This window comes from Taudactylus pleione, unplaced genomic scaffold (genome assembly GCF_031769625.1).
Source record: "Taudactylus pleione unplaced genomic scaffold, aTauple2 ptg000845l, whole genome shotgun sequence".
Taxonomy (NCBI): Eukaryota; Metazoa; Chordata; class Amphibia; order Anura; family Myobatrachidae; genus Taudactylus; species Taudactylus pleione.
Genome location: NW_028285247.1, coordinates 5,924,381 through 5,944,006, shown reverse-complemented (window position 1 = coordinate 5,944,006; position 19,626 = coordinate 5,924,381). Strand labels below are relative to the sequence as shown.

Sequence of the window (19,626 nt, the reverse complement as noted above, 5' to 3'; positions counted from 1 at the left end):
CACCGTTAGACGTTTTTGAGGCTGATACCGTTTGCCAGGGTGTTTCCACGCCTCTTCTAAATGGTCTACTAACTGACCCGAAAGAGGAAACACTGTGGCGTCACCCTTAATATCCTTAAAAAAGGCATATTTGGACTTGGACACCGGAGGATCGTCATCCTCAATAACTAAAGCTGTGCGGACTGCCCGAATAAGGCCAGGAATATAAACCTTGGACTTAGCGTCCGACTCTTTAGTACGGAGAGGTTCTTGGTCAGATAGATCCAGAATCTCCCCATCATCGGTCGTCACGTCGTCATCCTCATAAGGACCGGACAGAGACGCTACCGGCCGCTTATGTGGCCGCAACACAGACTCCCCTTGTAACATGTCCGACAAATGCTGTACAGAACTTGTCAGTGAAATAACCCACGCATGTTTCTGAGAGACCTGGGAAGGGGAAATAGGGAGACTGTGAGGTACCATCAGTTGTCTCGGGAAACCCTGCATGGGAGACGACACCACTGACTGCTGGGACAATCCCATCTGTGAAAACGCAGGTGGCGGAGCTAACTGGCCCACTAGGGTTGTAAGCGCTTTGGCGAAACAAGCCCAGGGCGGTTCCTGTACCGAAATCCGTGACAGTAATTGGCCGCGGCAATAAATAACACTGCCGACATAGCCCCTCCACGTTACCCTCCCCCTCCGCTATTGGTACTTTGGCCGTAGTACACAGAAGCTGGAGAGGAAATTCAATCTCAGACATGATGGTAAGTATGTGACCCCTCTCACTAATACTCGTTAGTATAGTGGGAGAACCACCCTGCAATCACTGCACCGCAAGGGCTTTAGCAGAAGAAGAGCAGGGCCAGTGAAATGGCTGACAGTAGAAAGTGAAAGTACAGGCAGCAGACGCTAGCAGAAGTCACATTTAATGCAAAGAAATTAATCCCTGCACTATCAGCGCTGTTCCTCAACTACGCAAACACAGAGCCTGGTAGGACACAGCGCTGTATACACAGACCTGTTTCAACGGAGGAGAGGTATGCCGGGGGACCCTGACCACAATGCCACCGATCAACAGCTTCCAGCAGCATTCACCATGCTCTTGAAAGATGGCCACCGAGGAGCAGAGAGGAGGCCGGCCTGGGGGAGGAGTGCTGTCACAGGGCCAATCGGCAGGTGCAGAGAGGGCTGTGTGCAGTGGGGGAGACGCCGGCTGTGTACAGGGAAGGCGCGCTCCCCTGGCATGCAATTAACCCCTGGGACGCCGCAGCGCTACCGCTCAGCTGCGGTCCGCTGTCCCAGGGGGGTAGTGGAAGCGCAGGTTGGTTACCTGGCTCCACGCTGCAGCCAGTCCCCAGAAAGGCCCCTGCCTGGGGACTCTGGACCATGTAACAGCAGAGACCCACCACAGGAACCCGCTGCTTACCTGCTGTCCCCTTGAATCCGGCCATGGTCCAAAACATCTGGGGTCACCGCTAGCTGTGACCCCAGATGCTTACCAGCATCCCCGGATCAGTACCGGCGTTCTGGTACCGGCGGGGTGTAGGGAAGACAGCATGGACGTCAGTAGTGACTGTCCATGCTGTACTTCCAGATGTGCAGCAACAGCTGCCGCGAAGAAAACTTCAGGGGCTATCCTTAGCCCCCCTCTAAACAGGTGCTCCGACTCCGAGCCGGGCACCAACGAAACTGAGATGCCTTGGCTCGGGGGCGGGGTATAGGAGGGGGACCCTAGTGCATCCTGGGAGGCTGAAAACTTAACTCTATGGTGCCCGATGCCTGACGTCATCACCTATACCCCAAGGTATCTTGTGGATACCCTATGGACCCTGATGTAGAAAAATAACATTCAGCTGCTCAGGCAAGATGGCCCTACCGCCACATCTAATGGGTTAACTTTGTTTGCTGGCCCTGTATATGTTGAAATTACGACATACACTATACTTTGTATGACGCATATTAAAGCTGAATAAGTGCTAATTATGCCCTCTTCATGGACTGGCCACACTCGCTCTAAAATCAACAATTGGGAAACCCCCCTCTAGAAATCCTGCATTTGCCCCTGACATACGCTTATTTCTATCCGCAATTCGCTATGCACAGAACTTCCATGGTGCATAAGGCTTCAACGTCCCTTTGGCATTAATGTCCATGCAATAAAGCATTCATATCTGAAAATTAGCATTTTACATTTTAACCTAGATAAACAGAAGAGATAATAATGGCTCACACAGGCCTGACATGTGCAGGATAAGGGCCAGAGTTTGCCCTTTTATCACCAATTACTGTTGGTGTGTTAATCATTTACACTGTACTAAGATTGTCACTATCAAACAAAAGCGAACTGTGGCTCTCCGTTTTCTTTATTCTGGAAACTACCCATCCCAGAGTGCGATTACATGATGGGACTTCACTTGTACAATAACTGATACCGTGACCAGAAAGCCACAGCACAGGCTGCTTGCGCTGACCAGAGTCAGATGAGATCCATCCGGGCGGCTGAATCAAAGCTGCCAGCAGTCAGCAGGGTGACATCACCTTGGTCACGTGACGAGGCTGCCGCAGAGGATCTCTGGGTAACGATCAGGAAGTGAGTGCTAGTGACTCCTCTCCATGCCAGGCAGGTGTCAGGATTGTGCACACGTTACATATAGCCGCTGTTGGTCCTGAGTGGTTGTGAAGAGCGTTTTGTGTCTGCACGAAGACTGTGGTAGAGGTCGCTGATATGCTTGTACTTTGTGTATTTGTATACAAATAAGTTCACCTGCATAGTTCTTATTCTAGACATAGTTCTTATTCATAGTTCTTATTCTCTTATATACTGTATATTGTTATGCATGTTGCCGTGTACTTTATGTAGGTTTGTTCCTAGAAGTTTACGGCACTGTTGATTTGTGAGTTTTGCAGGGAGCGTTAAGAACTCATTCCTATTGACAAAAGTTCAGGACTATTTCTCTTTCTCTTTCCTGGTACAGTATAACTATATATTGTGTTACACAATGGTGACAGATGTGTGTCTCTTCAATAGGGACAGATGTTCATTGAACCCCAACCTCCCCTCTTCTCATACTCATTTTCCTATTTTTACTATGTGATTTATTTTGACATTTGCCCAGTTTTTACCATTTTCTTTTCTTTCTGTAGTTTGTATAATGTTTTTTTTTTGTTTCTTTGTTTTTTTTTTTGTTGTTGATCTGAAGCCTGCTAAGCTACAGTATGATAATGTATCTAAAGTCCACCGTTTAGCCATGCAAATGGCTGGGTGGCCTGGCTTCATGCTTGGCTTGGCTACACAGTGTAAACACATTACAGTTAATGGCTGGATAGAGCAGATAATGAGTACAGAAGTGGTTTGGGACATGTAAAATGCGAACAGTAGCTGACGCAAATAGGACATTTTATCTTGTTTAATGACCACACTTAAAAATGTATGTTCAGTCTTCCCCTTCCCCAACTGAATATGAAGCGTTCTTTATTTGTGTAAAGCTAGTGTGCTCTGCCATGTAAAAATCACTTTTGAAACAGTGTTGCAGCAGTTTTATTGGTTTCATAAATGCACACAGTCGTCATTATCAACGTTACATTTATACCACGTTCAGTGTACCCATAACGCTGACCCATCCAGGAGGCTGCTTTTTAGATTTTTTTGGCTGCCATTTTAGTTGTACCTAATAACTACATTCCCTTACTGTACTTTGGCTGCTGCAAGCCCACTACTCGCAACTGAACGTCCTTTCTAGCACCGGTCTCAGCCCTCTAGATGTACACAATCGTAAGCCATGTTTAATGCTGAAAAAAAAAAGTGGACACATAAGTAATTAAGAAAAATGCAACCTGAGGCAAAAAAAACAACCAGACAAAATCACATTTCAGTCTGACCCTGAATAAGGTATTATGGGCTTTAGCCTCTAAGGATTTCAGTCTGTACTTGGTTACTAGTTTGATATGAGATGCTTAAAATTGTACATTTAATGTAAAATGTTTGATGCTATTTCATTAGTAACTTATTGTATTCCATTTAATGTTTATGTAGATTTCTCAATGGATCTAAGCTGTGACTGCATACACGCTTTGGGAGTTGTCTTTGCATTGTTACTGTCCATTATACTGTTGTGGTTGGGTTATCGTCTGGGTGTCATCTACCAGCTTTTTCACAAGGTAGGGAATCTAGAAGATGTTTGGAAAGATAGCATTACTCATACAACAATACATATGCTTAGAAAAGCCTAAACAATTACTGAAAGTATAGTATTTAATCCATGCTGTAATGCATGTTGTAACTGATATGTGAAAACACCAAGAAGATATATGACCACATTAGAACACAGGTTCAGTACTCTTACTGTCCTGAAATGTCAAGGTGACTTCAGTTATATAATCTGTAAAAGCAGGACTCTACAACGTTCTCCAAGAGTTAGGTGCCAGGACCTAAATTTAGGAGCCAGAAAAAATACTTTTTTAGGGCAACCAAGCAGTGGGAATGTAGTAGACTACCTTGAAACAGAACAGACTAGTTAGCTGTAGCTTTGTCTGGTGCTGTGGTGCAGTGATAGGTCTAATCTGACAAGAAGATGGTCTGTGCTTGACCCCCTTGTGAGGTAAGAGAGCGAATCCGAGTACAGCGATCTGATTTGCTGTCAGACTGTCTGTAAATCAGAGTACAGATATCTGATTTGCTGCCATGCTGTCGGTCTCAGCAACCCCCCATGGTCAAATACCCAGGGTTATATTTACTAAAGTGCAGGTTTTTACAAGCGGAGTTGTTGCCCATAGCAACCAATCAGATTCTAGCAATTATCTTCTAAAATGTGCTAGATAAATGATAGGTAGATTCTGATTGGTTGCTATGGTCTCCACTTCTAGTCTGGCTATGCCTGGAGCTGGGACAGTGCAGATAAATGGGTCCCGAAGCAGATGGATGTGCCCTGCAAACTAATTGTTACTAGTTTCTAGTCATTCCTGGTGACTGAATTTTGTCAAATCCTGATACATACACCTAAAGTATAACCATAGTCGAGTGATTATAATTAAAACATTTTACTTAAGAGTGAAACCAAGTATAATTGGTGTTGATCAAACTGGGGTGTGTTGACACCCTGGGGTGCCACGGGGCACTTGCAGGGGTGCCTCAGGTTGATGGTCCAGAACCAAACCAAGTTTATGGTCCGTGTGATTGTCAACCACCAGCACTATTTTTACCTATGATAAAATATTTGCAAGCAAATAAGCACAATTTACTTATTTAAAAAATATTTGCAGAATTTTTCAATAGGAAACTTTTGGCCTAGGGGCGCCGTAAAAAAAATGCTGATACTCTAGGACGCTGTGATTCAAGAAAGTTTGGAAACCACTGGTGTAGATACTTTAGGGTTTGGACTGCTGGGATCCATAGCTGAAGTACTGCACATTATCTGGTACAGGTTCCTTGTTGCTGAACTAAGCATGAAAATTTTGATATAACAAATCTTAGGGAGCCTCTTTAGGCTATAACATAAAGTTACTCAAATATTACTGACAATCAAACTAATTTGTGTTCTTGTTATGTATTATATTATTTAATTTAATTGTCAGTATTATTTATTATATTATGGATAACACCTATTAAAATTTGCAGAATTAGAGTGTAATAATCAAGTGCCCACATCAGCTTGTTAAATGATAGACCGCTTGTAAATTCAGGGAAAACCATCCAAACAGTTTATCAAATTAAATATAATAATTAAAATGAACATAAAATAGCTAGTATGTTAGAGTTCCCCATTAAGAATGTATTCCAGTTCTGCGCAGAGGTTTACATGTTGACACTTTTTATGGTGCTTCCTACTACAAATGTACTTTATATTTACTTATTAAATGTACTTATTTCCTATATTAGCTCTATATAGTTTTGTGGGGACCCCTCCCTTGAAATACACACGTTTCATCTATTCAGCAGGGTCCCAGTGATCTGCTGGAACCTGGTGCTGCTCAGCCACAGGGATGATCTGTGTATGCTGGAGATAGTTGGGATCCATTGGATTGGCTTGGAATGCCAGCCGTCACCTGCATGGATGACTGTGACCTTTTTGCGGTCAAACGCTGGTTGTCATTTCAACACTGTGTGCTAGAAGCCGCTTTCTTTGGCACACATGTTTCTATTACATCAGATGAATCAGGATCACTGTGAATTGTAAATGCATCTGAATAGATTAAGCTCGGGGAACCGGGGAAATAAATTGGACCAGTTTCAAACTGGCAATACACTGCACGATAATCCTGCAAACCAACCGATCAAACAACTGGTTTAAGCAATTATCTTTCAGTTTATGGTACAGAATGATGATCATTCACCGCATTAATATTGCTGAAAAACATTCAGCGTTTGGTTTTCAAACCGATTTCATTCACCCGACTGTTGATCAAACAACTGCAGGCTGTGAATGGAGATCGCCTCCATACATCGTTTAGTGTATGGATGTGCTCCGATTATCGGGCAGCTGCTCCTGCCCTCTTCCCTGTCAGCTGCATTATTGTACAGTGTATGGCTAGCTTAAGTGGTCGGTTTTGGGAGAAAACTGGAGTTGCTGTACAGTAATGTAGTCTAAGGTGTAAATTTACGAAGATGAGAGTTTTTTGAGAATTGGAGATGTTGCCCATAGCAACCAATCAGATTCTAGTTAACATTTAACTAGCACCTACTAGAAGATAATAGCTAGAATCTCATTGGTTGCTATGGGCAACATCTCCATTTCTAAAAATTCTTATCGTAGTAAATTTACCCCTAAACCTCAGTTGATCTCAACTACTAAACTACATGTATGGTTGAAATGAATAAAGAGCGGCATGGACAAAAATGTGAGAAAGTGATAATTGCAGTAGTTTCACAGTACCTTTTGTAGAGGTTATTTGATAGGTCTTGACTACAGTAAAAAAAAAAAAAAAGAAGAATTCCTAAGGAAAATAACGCATGAATGCCGTCTGCCTGTCTTGTTACATCTGTTACCTCATGGTAAAAGCTATGATTTTCTGCCCTATTTTCGTTGAAGGTTGAGACGCAAAGTCCTTGTCATGGTGGAGAGTTGGTAGCAAAGGTGCTTCAGTCCCATGGCGTGAGATATGTGTTCACACTAGTCGGCGGTCATATCTCGCCCATCCTTGTTGCCTGCGAAAAGTTGGGGATCCGTGTGGTGGACACGAGGCAGGAGGCGACTGCAGTATTCGCTGCAGATGCAGTGGCCAGACTCTCAGGTACAGGAACTTCATCTCATTGTTTTAAAGTTGATCTAATGGAGGAAGAATAAAACAAATGATGCAGCACAGGTCATCTGTACTGTGATAACTTTCTATAGAGGTCTGTACAGCTCTTTCTACTCAGAAATGTATTCAGTTATTTAACTGCTGCCATTACAGAAGTACAATAGGCTTTTAATGTTCTTTATCTGTCTTAGAAATATATAATTAGTGTTCACTCCTAGGATTCCTCTTTCGTCCTATCTGAGAAGCACTGACCATGGGATATTAGGGAGGCTCAGGAGTCAGGACTGACACTCCCCTCCCTTTTATACCCTCCCCTTCCCTTAGCGCTCCAGTTAGTTCTTAGTGCCTACAGGAGTAGAGGCACGCTGTTAGGGATTATGTTTTTTTGTTTTGTTTCTAGCTTTGTTTTTCTGGTTTAGGTGCCTGAATCTCCTTATGTGATTAGGCTAGGTAAGGAGCAGCATATTTTACAAGAGGTGGTAACCGGCATCTGTCTCTCCCTGCCGCCTCGCCGCTCCTGGGCTCCGGAAGAGGGTCATCCCACCTGAGGGTGTCTAGGGACTCTGTATTATACCCCTGATGGCACCCATCTACCGGCTATGCCGGCACTGCATTCCCGGAGCTGCTGAGTCAGCGCTGGCTGCCAAGCTGCATGTTTCACATTTAACTAGCTATATGGAGGAACTGAAGGTCTCTGGGCAAGCTCTAGTTCTCTCTATATAGGGACAGAATATAAGGAGACATGTGGAACTTACCTTCTGAAGATCTCTACTGAATCAGGCACAGAGTCTCTATAAACTCTAAATCTTTACATCTTAAAATCTGATCCATAGACTAAGTATAAGTATGGAGTAGAGTCTATATTCGGTATTCATCTCCAAACAGATGCAAAGGAGTGTCTAATGCCAGACTTTGTTACAGGTATGGGAAGCAAAGTGTATCTGTGCAGCCAAGTGAAATGACAAGTGACACTGGCTAAATGTTGTGGATGCAGGTTTACCGGGGTACGGCGCTGATAGTCAGACACATGTCCCTTGGGGCTGCCAATGGAGTGTGTAAAATAATGTCCACTTTAAAGAGCTTTACGCGTTTCTCTTTCTTAGAAAAGTTTCTTCAGAAGGATAGACTGCACTCAGTCCCTGCTTATAACACACAAGAGACTGGATTTCATTGGTTATCCGTTAATTCCTCATTAGGATCATCTGGAATCATTACGTACTAATCACACACAGGGCCTGATTCAGAGCCGGACGCTCTGAACGAGCGCCCGCTCTGAATCAGGGCGTTTTTGTTTTTTTTTGGAGCGTCCTCCTGGACGCTTGCATAGCTGTGGGTTACCACCCACAGCTTATGCAAGCGTCCATGATGATGGTCGCGATGGTCAAGACCATCACGACCATCGTGCTTGCGACGAGACCCTGTGGTAGGGTCTCGTTGCCGCAAGCCCTGGAGTGATTTTGGCTCTATCAGAGCCAAAATCACTCCCACTGACATCACTAGTGATGTCAGTGGGGCCGGACCCAGACGGTAGGCATTCCCATGGAAACGCCTCCGTCTGGCAGCCACGCCCCCGGCACGCCCACCAAAGGGGGCGTGCTGTAACTCACCATCGACAGCACGCGCCCCCTTTGGTGTGAGACCCGGAGCGACAGCTTGGCTGTCGCTATCCGGGTCTCGCGCATGCGCACGACGGAGCTCCCTCCGTCGTGCGCATGCGCATTTGGGTACCATCGACCCGCTTGCGAGCGTCCTGTGCTCGCGAGCGGGTCTGAATGAGACCTACAGTCTCTAGTATTTTAAACGATTATCTATATTATTAGTGAAATTGTAAAGATACAAACTGTTAGTTGGTCCTTATTCAATAAAAGAAAATATCTATACATATAAATCCCCAGAATTAGTACCAGTAAAATATACAAAAATTATACAAAAACATATAGATGTATATACAATAAAATATAAAAAATAAAAATATATGAATACCAATATTCCTGTGATTATAGCTGCTGTATAGAAATATACATTCATCAGAAACAAATGTTCAGGTAATTAAACTTAAATATCAATACAAAAGTCTAAGGACCTCATTCAGAGCCGGCCGCACAGAGCGTGCGGTCGGTCTGAATGAGGGGAGGACGTCTTCAATTTTCAAGACGTCCTCCTTTGCGGTGGTAAGGCTGTGGGTTAACACCCACAGCCTTACGACCGCCTAAGGTGATGGTCGCGATGGTCAAGACCATCGCGACCATCGGGGCTTACGACGAGACCCTAGGGTAGGGTCTCCCTTGTCGTAAGCCCCGGAGAGCTTTCGGCTCTGTCTGAGCTGGAAGCTCTCCACTAACATCACTAGTGCTAGACTTCAAATATGTGATAGGAACAGGATTTAGGGGCCTATGTATCAAAGCTTCATGTGAGATAACATTGTGAAATATATATCACCAACCAATCCGCTCCAAACTATCATTTCTTAAACACAGCCTGCAAAATGTAAGTTAGAAGCTGATTGGTTGGTGATATATATCTCACAATTTTATCTCATATCAAACTTTGATACATATGCCCCTTAGTACAGTACAAACAAACACTAAAATATGACAGAGGGCAAGGAAAGCTTTCCCACCCTGTCCCTCCCTCCCTGAAAATGTTTAGGTAACATTAGTACAAAATGTAACTCTTTAAGTAACATGTTTGACTTTTGGCTTCTTTCTATTTCCTCTTTTAAGATTCCTCTCACACGAGATCTTTTCACTATGCAGGAAAACAGAAAAAAATCAATGGCCATATTTACTAAGCGGCTGGTTTTTAAAGCCACCAATATTCAGAGGTATGACTGCTGGATTTAAAACCGCAATAATTTTGAATTCAAAACCATTGAATGTAACATTATTGCTGTATTAGATCCTACAGGCAAAACCACTGAAAATTTGGCAGCTCTAAAAACCCCACCACTTTGTACATCTAGCACCAAGTGTTTTTCACTGTGGCCTCAAAAATGCAGCTTTAAAGAGTTCTACATAAGATCTGAGCGCTTTTTAGTGCAGTTTGAACAGTTGTGTTAGGAGTGCAGAAAACATAACACTATCATTAGTTGATTGCTTCAGCTGTTTTTTTCTGCTGGTCCCAAATACTGCAGTAACCTTTCAGAAAGATGTTAGACCTTGATATCTGCTTATTTGACATTATCAAAGTGTATTCATTTCCACGGTCTTAAAACAACAACAAAAAAGTGCTCCCTGAATTATGTCTTTTAGACTGATTACTGCATTTTGCAGCAAAACATGCCCATATTTCAGGGCTCGACAAATTTCTCTAAAAACCTAGGAGCCAGGATGAAAGTGTAGGAGCCAGACTCATCTGATGTGAGGGATAAAGGTGGGCTGCAGCTTTGAAGACATGTGGCTTGAAATGAGATAAATTTGATTTGCCTAAAGGAGGTTCTCTCACCATCATCTTACCGTGGGGGAGATTTTACAAACTTTGGAGAGAAATAAAGGGCCTGTATCAGAAGCGGACGGTATTACAGAGCCGCAAGGAAACATATGTGCAATACAGTCCACATAAATGTAAATGCAACAAGAGGTGTCTGTAGGAACAGACATCTGCATGCATCTGCGATTCAAGAGCAGGGTCCGTATATGCTGTTTTGGCTCACCATCAAAACCATCGATGGTTGCTGCCCTCGGTCAGTCTGTGTTAGCCGAAGCTTACTCAGCCTGACTGACTCCTGGCCGCTTAGGAGACAAGGAAATCTGCGTCCAACGACGCAGACCCTGGACTTGCCCCCGTTTCCAGAACGTAGATCGGCGCTGCCCCAGCCCCCCCACAAACTGCAGCAGACTGACTCCCCTGACGTCTGCAGCCGTATGGCATGAGAGGACGCAGGAACGGGCCTGCACATGCGCAGTTTTCCAAATATAAGAAAACTGCTTGAATACATTAATTACCGTCCGGACCAGAATTAGGCCCAAAGTGAAGAGATAAAGTTTTAACCAATCAGCTTCTAACTGTCATTTTACAGGCTGTGCTAGAAAAATTACAGATGCTTATTGGTTAGTATTCTATCTCTCTCCACTTTATCTCTGGTTAGTACTCTATCTCTCTCCATTGGTGATAGAAGATATAGGTCTTGCAGCTCTTAGCAGGTGATCATTACTAATATGGAAATCTATAACCAACTTACTATTGGTTGCTATAGATGTGCATAAACACCACAGAAATGCAACTTTCTTCATTTTTAGTGCACGTAGAAAATAAATGTGACAGGAAACATGGGGCATAGCATGGGACTTTGGAGAGTGTAGCTAAAATGTGGTTTCTGAAATTTTGTTCTAATTTGTCTGAAACATTGTTCCAAAATAATAAACAACAAAGTTAAGCATTTTTTTTTCTTTATGTGAATTATCCGATATAATGCTGTGCAACAGTTATACCAGTTTTACCTCTATAGATGGAAATGTGTCTATCAAGATGAAGACATATTAGGGTAGTGCTATCTTCAGACCTTTCTATATCATTTGTGCATGTAGGTTGTCAGACGATCCAGTAGATTTAACTGATTGATCTCCTATCCTGTCGTTGCTTTGGTGCAGGGACTGTGGGTGTGGCTGCAGTGACCGCAGGTCCAGGTCTAACCAATACAGTCACAGCCATTAAGAATGCTCAGATGGCAGAATCTCCACTTTTGCTGATAGGTGGAGCTGCTGCCACATTGCTACAGGTAAGTAAATAAATACATAAGTAATTATTACATTGTCACCCACGGGTTTTTTTTTAAATAATTTTATATATATATTTTTTTTTATTACATTTTTTTAATTCTGAGACATACATAGCAATATTATGAAAACAAAGTGATCTACTAGTAAAGTAAAGCTGCCCATCCACTAGCAGACCATGAAAACAACAGCACGATTACGACATTGTAATCGTGCTGTCGTTTCTATGTCTGTGATAAGCCTACATCTGGCAACATGCTGAACCTGACGTTATCGTCAGGTTTACCAGCATGTTTGTCCGATGATTGATTTCGGAAACGACCAGCGGGCAAGCGTATCGCTAGTTGTTTCCGACTTTAAAGTGCTCGATTTGCGGACGATTTGCAAGCGATTGCACGAGAACGACGTCGTTATCGTGCAATCGCCTGTCAAAATCGCCTAGTGGATGGGCAGCATAAGAATCAAGCAGTAAAATCCAAGAAAATAATTGTATCATAGCAGAATAGACAGAAATAACTTTGTAATACATTAGCAAAGTACTAAAGAAATAAACATTGTTAAAATAAAGTAGTATGTCTTAGAATATCTCTTTCTGATTTTACTATATATGTGATCTAATACTCTAAAACTGGGTACACATCTAAAGATTTTCTGTCCAACCATCCAACTAGTTGATAGGTTGGAATGAAAATCTGGTAACGTATGGGAGTAACTGATGATCAACAATTTGCTCTTAAATGCCAGAAAACAGATGAAAATGGTCGTTCAGACAAGTTTGAACAAATTGTTTAGATCAAACAGTTAACAAACAACAGTTTGTGTCCATTTTCCGGCATTTGGGAGCAAATTGCTGATTGTCATTTGCTTTCATACCTTACCAGATTTTCATTCCAACCAATCAACTAGTTGGATGGTTGGACAGAAAATCTTTAGGTGTGTACCCAGCTTTGGGGTCATATTCAATTAGCCGCGATAAGCCGTTTTCAGTGAAGTCATTTCACCAGGCGAAAACTTATCCCCGTTCTCAATTCCAAAGACTTTTCACCGGTGTGGAAAGTCAATGCATTGGAATAGGCGAAAAAGATTCGCCTATGAAGGCTGTCGGGATAAAAAGTGCAGAATTGGGATTTTGGGGTGCAAACTTGCGGGAACCACCCTACACCCTTGGGACAGCCCCCCAAAGGTAAACTGTGTCTTAATAAGTAAAGAAAAACAAAACTTAAGAACACCCCAAAAAATGACTTTGAAAAAGGGGTGAAAAAGTACAAAGTTGGGGGACAAACTTAAAAACTAGCGAAATAGACTCCAGGGGGGTCCCCAAGTATGCCCCAGTTGTTTATAAGTTTGCATGTGCTTTTGGCAGGTGGATTTTTTAAGTTTGTTAAAACTTCAGTTTAGCAACTTCAAAATATGCTAACACCCATTTTCATGTACCCCAAATTTGCTGGGACTATTTATTTTCTGCAAAAAGAAATGCTAAATGCTATTCTTCACCACTTCTGCAAAGACGCTAATTAGCAGCTAATGAGAGCATTTAAGTATCCCAAATACCTTCAGCAGGCCTATTCAGGGGTATCTATAGTGATACCCAATGTCAGTGTATCTTTTTGGGGGTGTTAGGTGGATTTCCACAAATCTGCCGGCTCTTTTCGCTAGGTCTGAATTCGCCAGGTGCCGTTTTTGCTGATTTCTAATTGAATACAGGGATAAGCAGGGACAAGCGCGATACTTTTTCATATGGAAAACCCGCGATATCGGCGAAAAGTCCGGCATACAAAAAGTACGGGACTTTTCACGTCAAGTAATATACCCCTTAGTGGCATATTCAATTAAAGTGAGAGATTTCAGAAGTGGAGATGTTGGTCATAGCAACCAATCAGATTCTAGCTATTAGCTTCTCGAAGGTGCTAGTTAAATTTTAAGTAGAATCTGATTTGTTACTATGGGCAACATCACCATTTCTGAAAAGTCTCAATTTTGTAAATATACCCCTAATACTCTAACACCAGGCACCAGGTAATGTAGCTATAATAAGGCCTAAATTAACCGGTATGGCTTAATAACAGTAACAAACATAAGTAAAGAGTTGGATTGAAGTCATGGAATGCTCCAATTAAAGCAATAATGAACATAAAGGGGAATCAGTTAACAAAACCCAGAGGGTCGCTGTAAAGAAGTAGGTAATATTTTAAACATAAAATTCACATGAAAAGTGATTAAGAGAAAAAATGGTAGATGATTCTGAGACAGTAATAGGGTATGGGTCCAGTAGAAGAGAATTTTCAACCCTGTCGAGATTTATAAACCGAGCTATGCATCCACTGACTGGCGCTACCAGCTAGGTTGAATATGGATTGGTGAACCACTAGAACTGTGGTGCTCCAGGAATCGAGAGCTGGGGCTTTCTAGGGGAGTCCACAAGTTTAAGAAACCCCAAACCATGGCAACGGACCCCACTCCCCAAGTGATCAGGTCTTCCTGTCCTGAGTGGCGAAGATCGAGCACAAGAAACTGGATTCGTCTGCAGGGAGGTAACAATGCTTTCGATAACACCCATGCTCTCCCCTTTAACGGTATTCAATCGGAAACCAGCTGACGTAAGCCCGACAGCCGGCTTCCCGATTGCTTTATCCCGGCGAGGGTCAAATGACAGGTGTCTAAATCTAGATGCCTGTAATTTTTCCGATGCCGGGAGACCGGTGCCCGGCATCCCGATCGAAGGGATTCCAGGCGCCACGAGCGGACAGCGGCGGGGGGTGAATTAGGTTTAGGGCACCCGGGGGGGACTTAGGGTTAGGCACCCCCCCTGGGAGGGTTAGGCTAGGGGAAGGGGGAATTATGGTTAGGCATCCCCGGGGGGAGGTTAGGGATAGGCACCCCCGGGGGACTTAGGTTTAGGCAGCAGGGAAGAGGGGGGGGGTTAGGGTTAGGCACCCTAAGGAGGGTTAGGGGGGTTAGGTTAGTTTGTACTTACCTAGGGACGATCAGGATTTCCAGCGCTGTCGGGCTGCCACTGCCAGGATCTCTGCATCTGACGGACTGTCGCTGCCGGGAATCGAACTGCCGGCCATGTGTCAGCCGGTATTTCATACCGATTCCTCCTTTTACAAATAGTATGGGGGAGTTGGATCTCACCTAACCATAAAGAGTTCTAATTTAGTGTCAAGGTGTTTGACTTTCTCATCAAGCTGAAGCAGAGGTTCCCAAACACGGTCCTCAAGGCACCCAAACAGTTCAGGTTTTAGTGATATCCATGGTTGAGCAGAGGTGGTTAAATCAAATTGACTGAGATACTAATTAGTCACATGTGGTCAATCATGGATATCCTTAAAACCTGGACTGTTAGGGTGCCTTGATGACCGAGTTTGGGAGCCTAACAGTCCCAAAGATAGAAAAAATCTGGGCACAATTATAGCATGAAATAGCATGAAATGACTATGCAAGTAATTCACCCCAAAAGCACTGAAATACAGTGAAAATAAAAACAAACAAATTCAAAATAGAGTAGCAGCAGCATGGCAAATAGTAATGTAAAGGAATCGGTAACGCATTCCGACCCCGTATGAAATAACATAAATCTTTAAAAGATGTTAGTTGCAGTGGAGGTGATGCAGGTCAAATTCCAACAGTAGGATAGGGAAGATCACAGGTGATAACTCAAATATACTCAGATATACTTGGAGTTCAATCAGGTGAGCACTTAAACGCTGTGTAACTACCACCATAAATAATGAGAGGGCTCCATGTTAGAGGAGGAGGGGGGGGGGGGTTGTTAGATGTCCAAGAACAGCAGATCAGGAATAACCCATTGCAGTCTCCACCAAGGAGCAGATACTGGCTCTTTGATGAGAGAAGCTGAGATGGAAGCAGTAAGGTAGACTGAATAAGATGTCTGCAGAGCTAGGCACCTTGCATCCTTAGTGAGGAGCTGGAGTCACAAGTGACCAAGTACCAAGATCCAATGGGAAGTAGCAGAAATATAGGAGGAAGTTAGAGCAGTCCAGGTCTACAGCAGTGTGCACAGTGGGGGGGGGAGAGTAATATCCAGTACCACCGCAGCAGAGATGCTTAGCAGGGCCACCAGGGAGACAAAGCCACTCCAGGTAAGGTGTCCAGGAAGCATCGGTGCTGCTTGCTGGCTTCGAGAAAGGATGCAGGACACTGGAAGCCACTCACTTGCAGAACAGAAGCCCTCCAGGTATCGTATTACAGGTCGGACTGGAGTCTGGAGTAGTTGCACCAACGACCACTGAGATACAAGCGGTCCATGGCTAGGGTGGGTTAATTTAAGGCAGGCCTCTTCCGTTTGGGCCAGACTCCAGCAGAGTATACATAGTGCTGCGGGACAAGAGAACGGTACAGGACCCTTCGTAGGCGTCCTATAGTACAGGATATGGTGAAATTAGCCAATGGATATGGATTTTGAGCTCAAATCCCGGAGCCCAGTTATTATGCGGCCGCTCTATATGCCCCAACTACTGGAAGTCAATTTTTTATGTTTTAACAAATCACTTTAATAATTTATTGTGGATTGTAATGAGTAAGTGTGTTGCCAGCTGTAGACATACAGATTGATAAATGTGCCTAGATCCCTCGCAGTGTTTGTGGTTGCATTATCCTAATGCATACCACTTATAGGGGGAGATGTATCAAACCTTGGAGAAATATATAAGGTACCAACCAATCAACTTCAAACTGCCATTTCACAGCCTGTTTGAAAAATTACAGTTAGCAGCTGATTGGTTGATACTTTATCTCTCTCCACTTTCTCTTTCTCCAATACATCTCCTATGTCTTCTGTGCATGCTGAGATAGAAGATGCAAGTGTAACCTAGACTGAGTAGTGACCAGTGTTTCTGACAAGCTACAGATGCATCGTGCATTACAGAACAGTGTACAAAGGATAAGCTTGAAAAGATCAATGTAATTGATGTAGTGCGTATATACTGTAGTAAGACTACCTTGAATTGTAATTTACAGGCTGTTGGAAATTGATTTACATAGTGATACCCTGCATTATTATTAATTGATTATACAACGGCGTTCTGCAGTTCATCGCTTCTGCTCTTATTTAAGGTTTATACCGTTTGTAGGTGAGTCAGCCAAAACTATCCAGTTATTGGACAACTTTTTTTTTAGCAGTGGAATTTTTCTTTGTTTTACCTGCGTCTAAATAAGCCTCCTAGAATTCTGTTCTTGAATTAAAATTATGAGTCCTTTTTTGCTGATCGCTGTCCTGATGTGTTTTACAGATGAATCCTGACCGTTTATTTTTTTTACAACTATATAATTCATATTTTTTTAATCCGTTATTTGTATTAGGGCCGAGGAGCTCTCCAGGACATAGACCAGTTATCTCTTTTCAAGCCTATTTGTAAATTCTGTGCTTCTGTAAGGACTGCACGTGAGATTATCCCTGTGCTGCGGAGGGCACTGGCCGAGGCACAGTCAGGAACTCCCGGTGAGCGATGTTGTTTAGTACTCTGAACACAGAAAAATGGAAAAGGCAAAAGGTTTTATGTAATAACATGGCATACTGTATATAAACGAACTGTGCTGTAACTGATTTTCATGTTCTTTCATAGTGTAAAAGTAGCAAAAGTAACTAACTTAGTTCTTGTCCAGTAACTAAGGGGCCTATATAGTAATAATCGCAGAACTGCCGAGATTATTAAGGTTCCGTTTCGTGGCAGATCTTTTTATTTTAATTTTTGTTTAGATTTTATTTGTATCAGCATTCAACCAGAACAGATCAAAAAGAACTGTAATTGTACATAAAAATGTAATAGAGGGGGCACACAATATAGAACATAGGAAAAGAAACTGAAATAAACAAACTAGAATCAAGAACCAGAAAAACAAATAAAGAACCTGATCTCGGGTGGCCAACAGACATTGTATGGCAGATGGAGACCATGTAATTCTAAAGAGATACAAGAGGGTGAGGTAAACTAGGTGGCCACATGGTTAAGTGGTAGACTGGTATACCTATTTCTACTTCAGGGTCCATAGGGTATCCACAGGATACCTTGGGGTATAGGTGTGACGTCAGTCGCAGGGCACCAAAGAGTTAAGCTTTCAGCCTCCCAGGATGCACTAGGTCCCCCTCCTATACCCCGCCCCCGGGCCAAGGCACCTCAGTTTAGTTTGGTGCCCGGCCGGAGTCGGGTGCACCTGTTGGAGTGGGGGCTAGAAGAGCCCCTGAAGCTTTTTCTTCATGCAGCTGTGGCTGCACATCTGGATGAACAGCATGGACAGTCAGTCCTGACGTCCATGCTGTCTTCCCTACACCCCGCCGGTACCAGAACGCCGGTACTGATCCGGGGATGCTGGTGGGCGTCTGGGGTCACAGCTAGCGGTGACCCCAGATGCTCCGGACCATGGCCGGATTCAAGGGGGACAGAGGTAAGCAGCGGGGTCCCGCGGTGGGTCCCCGCTGATCACATGGTCCTAAGTCCCCAGGCAGGGGGCTCCCTGGGGACTGGCTGCAGCGTGGAGCCAGGCGACCAACCTGCGCTTCCACTACCCCCTGGGACAGCGGACCGCAGCAGAGCGGTAGCGCTGCGGCGTCCCAGGGGTTAAATGCATGCCAGGGGAGCGCGCCTTCCCTGTCTCACAGCCGGCGCCTCCCCCGCTGCACACAGCCCTCTCTGCACTGTGCTGACTGGTCCTGTGTCAGCGCTCCTCCCCCAGGCCAGCTTCTCTCTGCTCCTCGGCGGCCATCTTCTCTGCAACGCATGGTGAACGCTGCTGGAAGTCTGGAAGGAAGCATCGTGGTCTGGGTCCCCCCGCATACCTCTCCTCCGCTGTGGCTCAGGTCTGTGTATGCAGCGCTGTGTCCTACCAGGCCCTGTGTCTGTGTAGTTGAGTGATCAGCGCTGTTAGTGCAGGAATTGTTATTTCTCTGCATTGTATGTGACTGTGCTAGCGCTGCCTGTAACTTTTCTTCTCTAAACTGTCAGCTTTATTACTGTCCCTGTTCTTTCTGCTAAAGCCCTTGCGGTGCGGTGCTGCAGGGTGGTCTCTCGCCTATTTAATACTTAATTGGTGAGAGAGGTCACATACGTGGTGCCATCATGTCTGAAAGTGATTTTCCCCTCCGGCTACAGTGTACCACGTGCAAAGTACCGTTAGCGGAGGGGGAGGGTAGCGCGGAGGGCCTTTGCCGGCAGTGTTTGTCCATGGCGCGGCCTATTACGGTTACAGCACCGGTACAGGAGCCGCCCTGGGCTTGTTTCGCTCAGGCGTTAACAGCTTTAGTGGGCCAGTTAGCTCCGCAGCCCGCGTTTACTCCGATGGGTTTGTCCCAGCAGTCTGTGGTGTCGTCACCCATGCAGGGGTTCCCACGACAATTGGTGGTACCCCACAGTCTCCCTATTTCCCCGCTCCCGGGTTCTCAGGAGCCAGCGTGGGTTAACTCCCTGACGAGTTCTGTACAGCACTTGTCGGATGTGTTGCAAGGGGAGTCTGTGATGCGGCCTCATAAAAGGCCGGTGGCGTCTCTGTCCGCTCCTTATGAGGATGACGAAGGGACGTCTGATGATGGGGAGATTCTGGATCCTTACGATCAGGAACCTTTCCATACTAAGGACGCTGATGCTAAGTCCAAAGTATATATTCCTGGACTTATTCGGGCGGTCCGCACAGCCTTGGTGATTGAGGACGAAGTTCCCCCAGCGGCTAAATCTAA

At 44.4% G+C, this 19,626-nt stretch overlaps 1 protein-coding gene across 3 annotated transcripts in view; it reads left to right on the top strand.

Moving 5' to 3' along the window:
• The first annotated feature begins 2,533 nt into the window (after positions 1-2,533).
• The window catches only part of HACL2 (2-hydroxyacyl-CoA lyase 2), a 42,513-nt gene continuing 25,420 nt past the window's right edge, over positions 2,534-19,626 (top strand). The window contains exons 1-5 of one of the 3 annotated variants that reach the window (XM_088458613.1): positions 2,534-2,605; positions 4,019-4,143; positions 7,011-7,212; positions 11,811-11,938; positions 17,259-17,397. In XM_088458613.1, coding sequence (XP_088314739.1) covers positions 2,599-2,605; positions 4,019-4,143; positions 7,011-7,212; positions 11,811-11,938; positions 17,259-17,397 — 601 coding nt within the window. In that variant the 5' untranslated portion in view covers positions 2,534-2,598. The other 2 variants (XM_088458615.1, XM_088458614.1) reach the window with 2 other exon arrangements.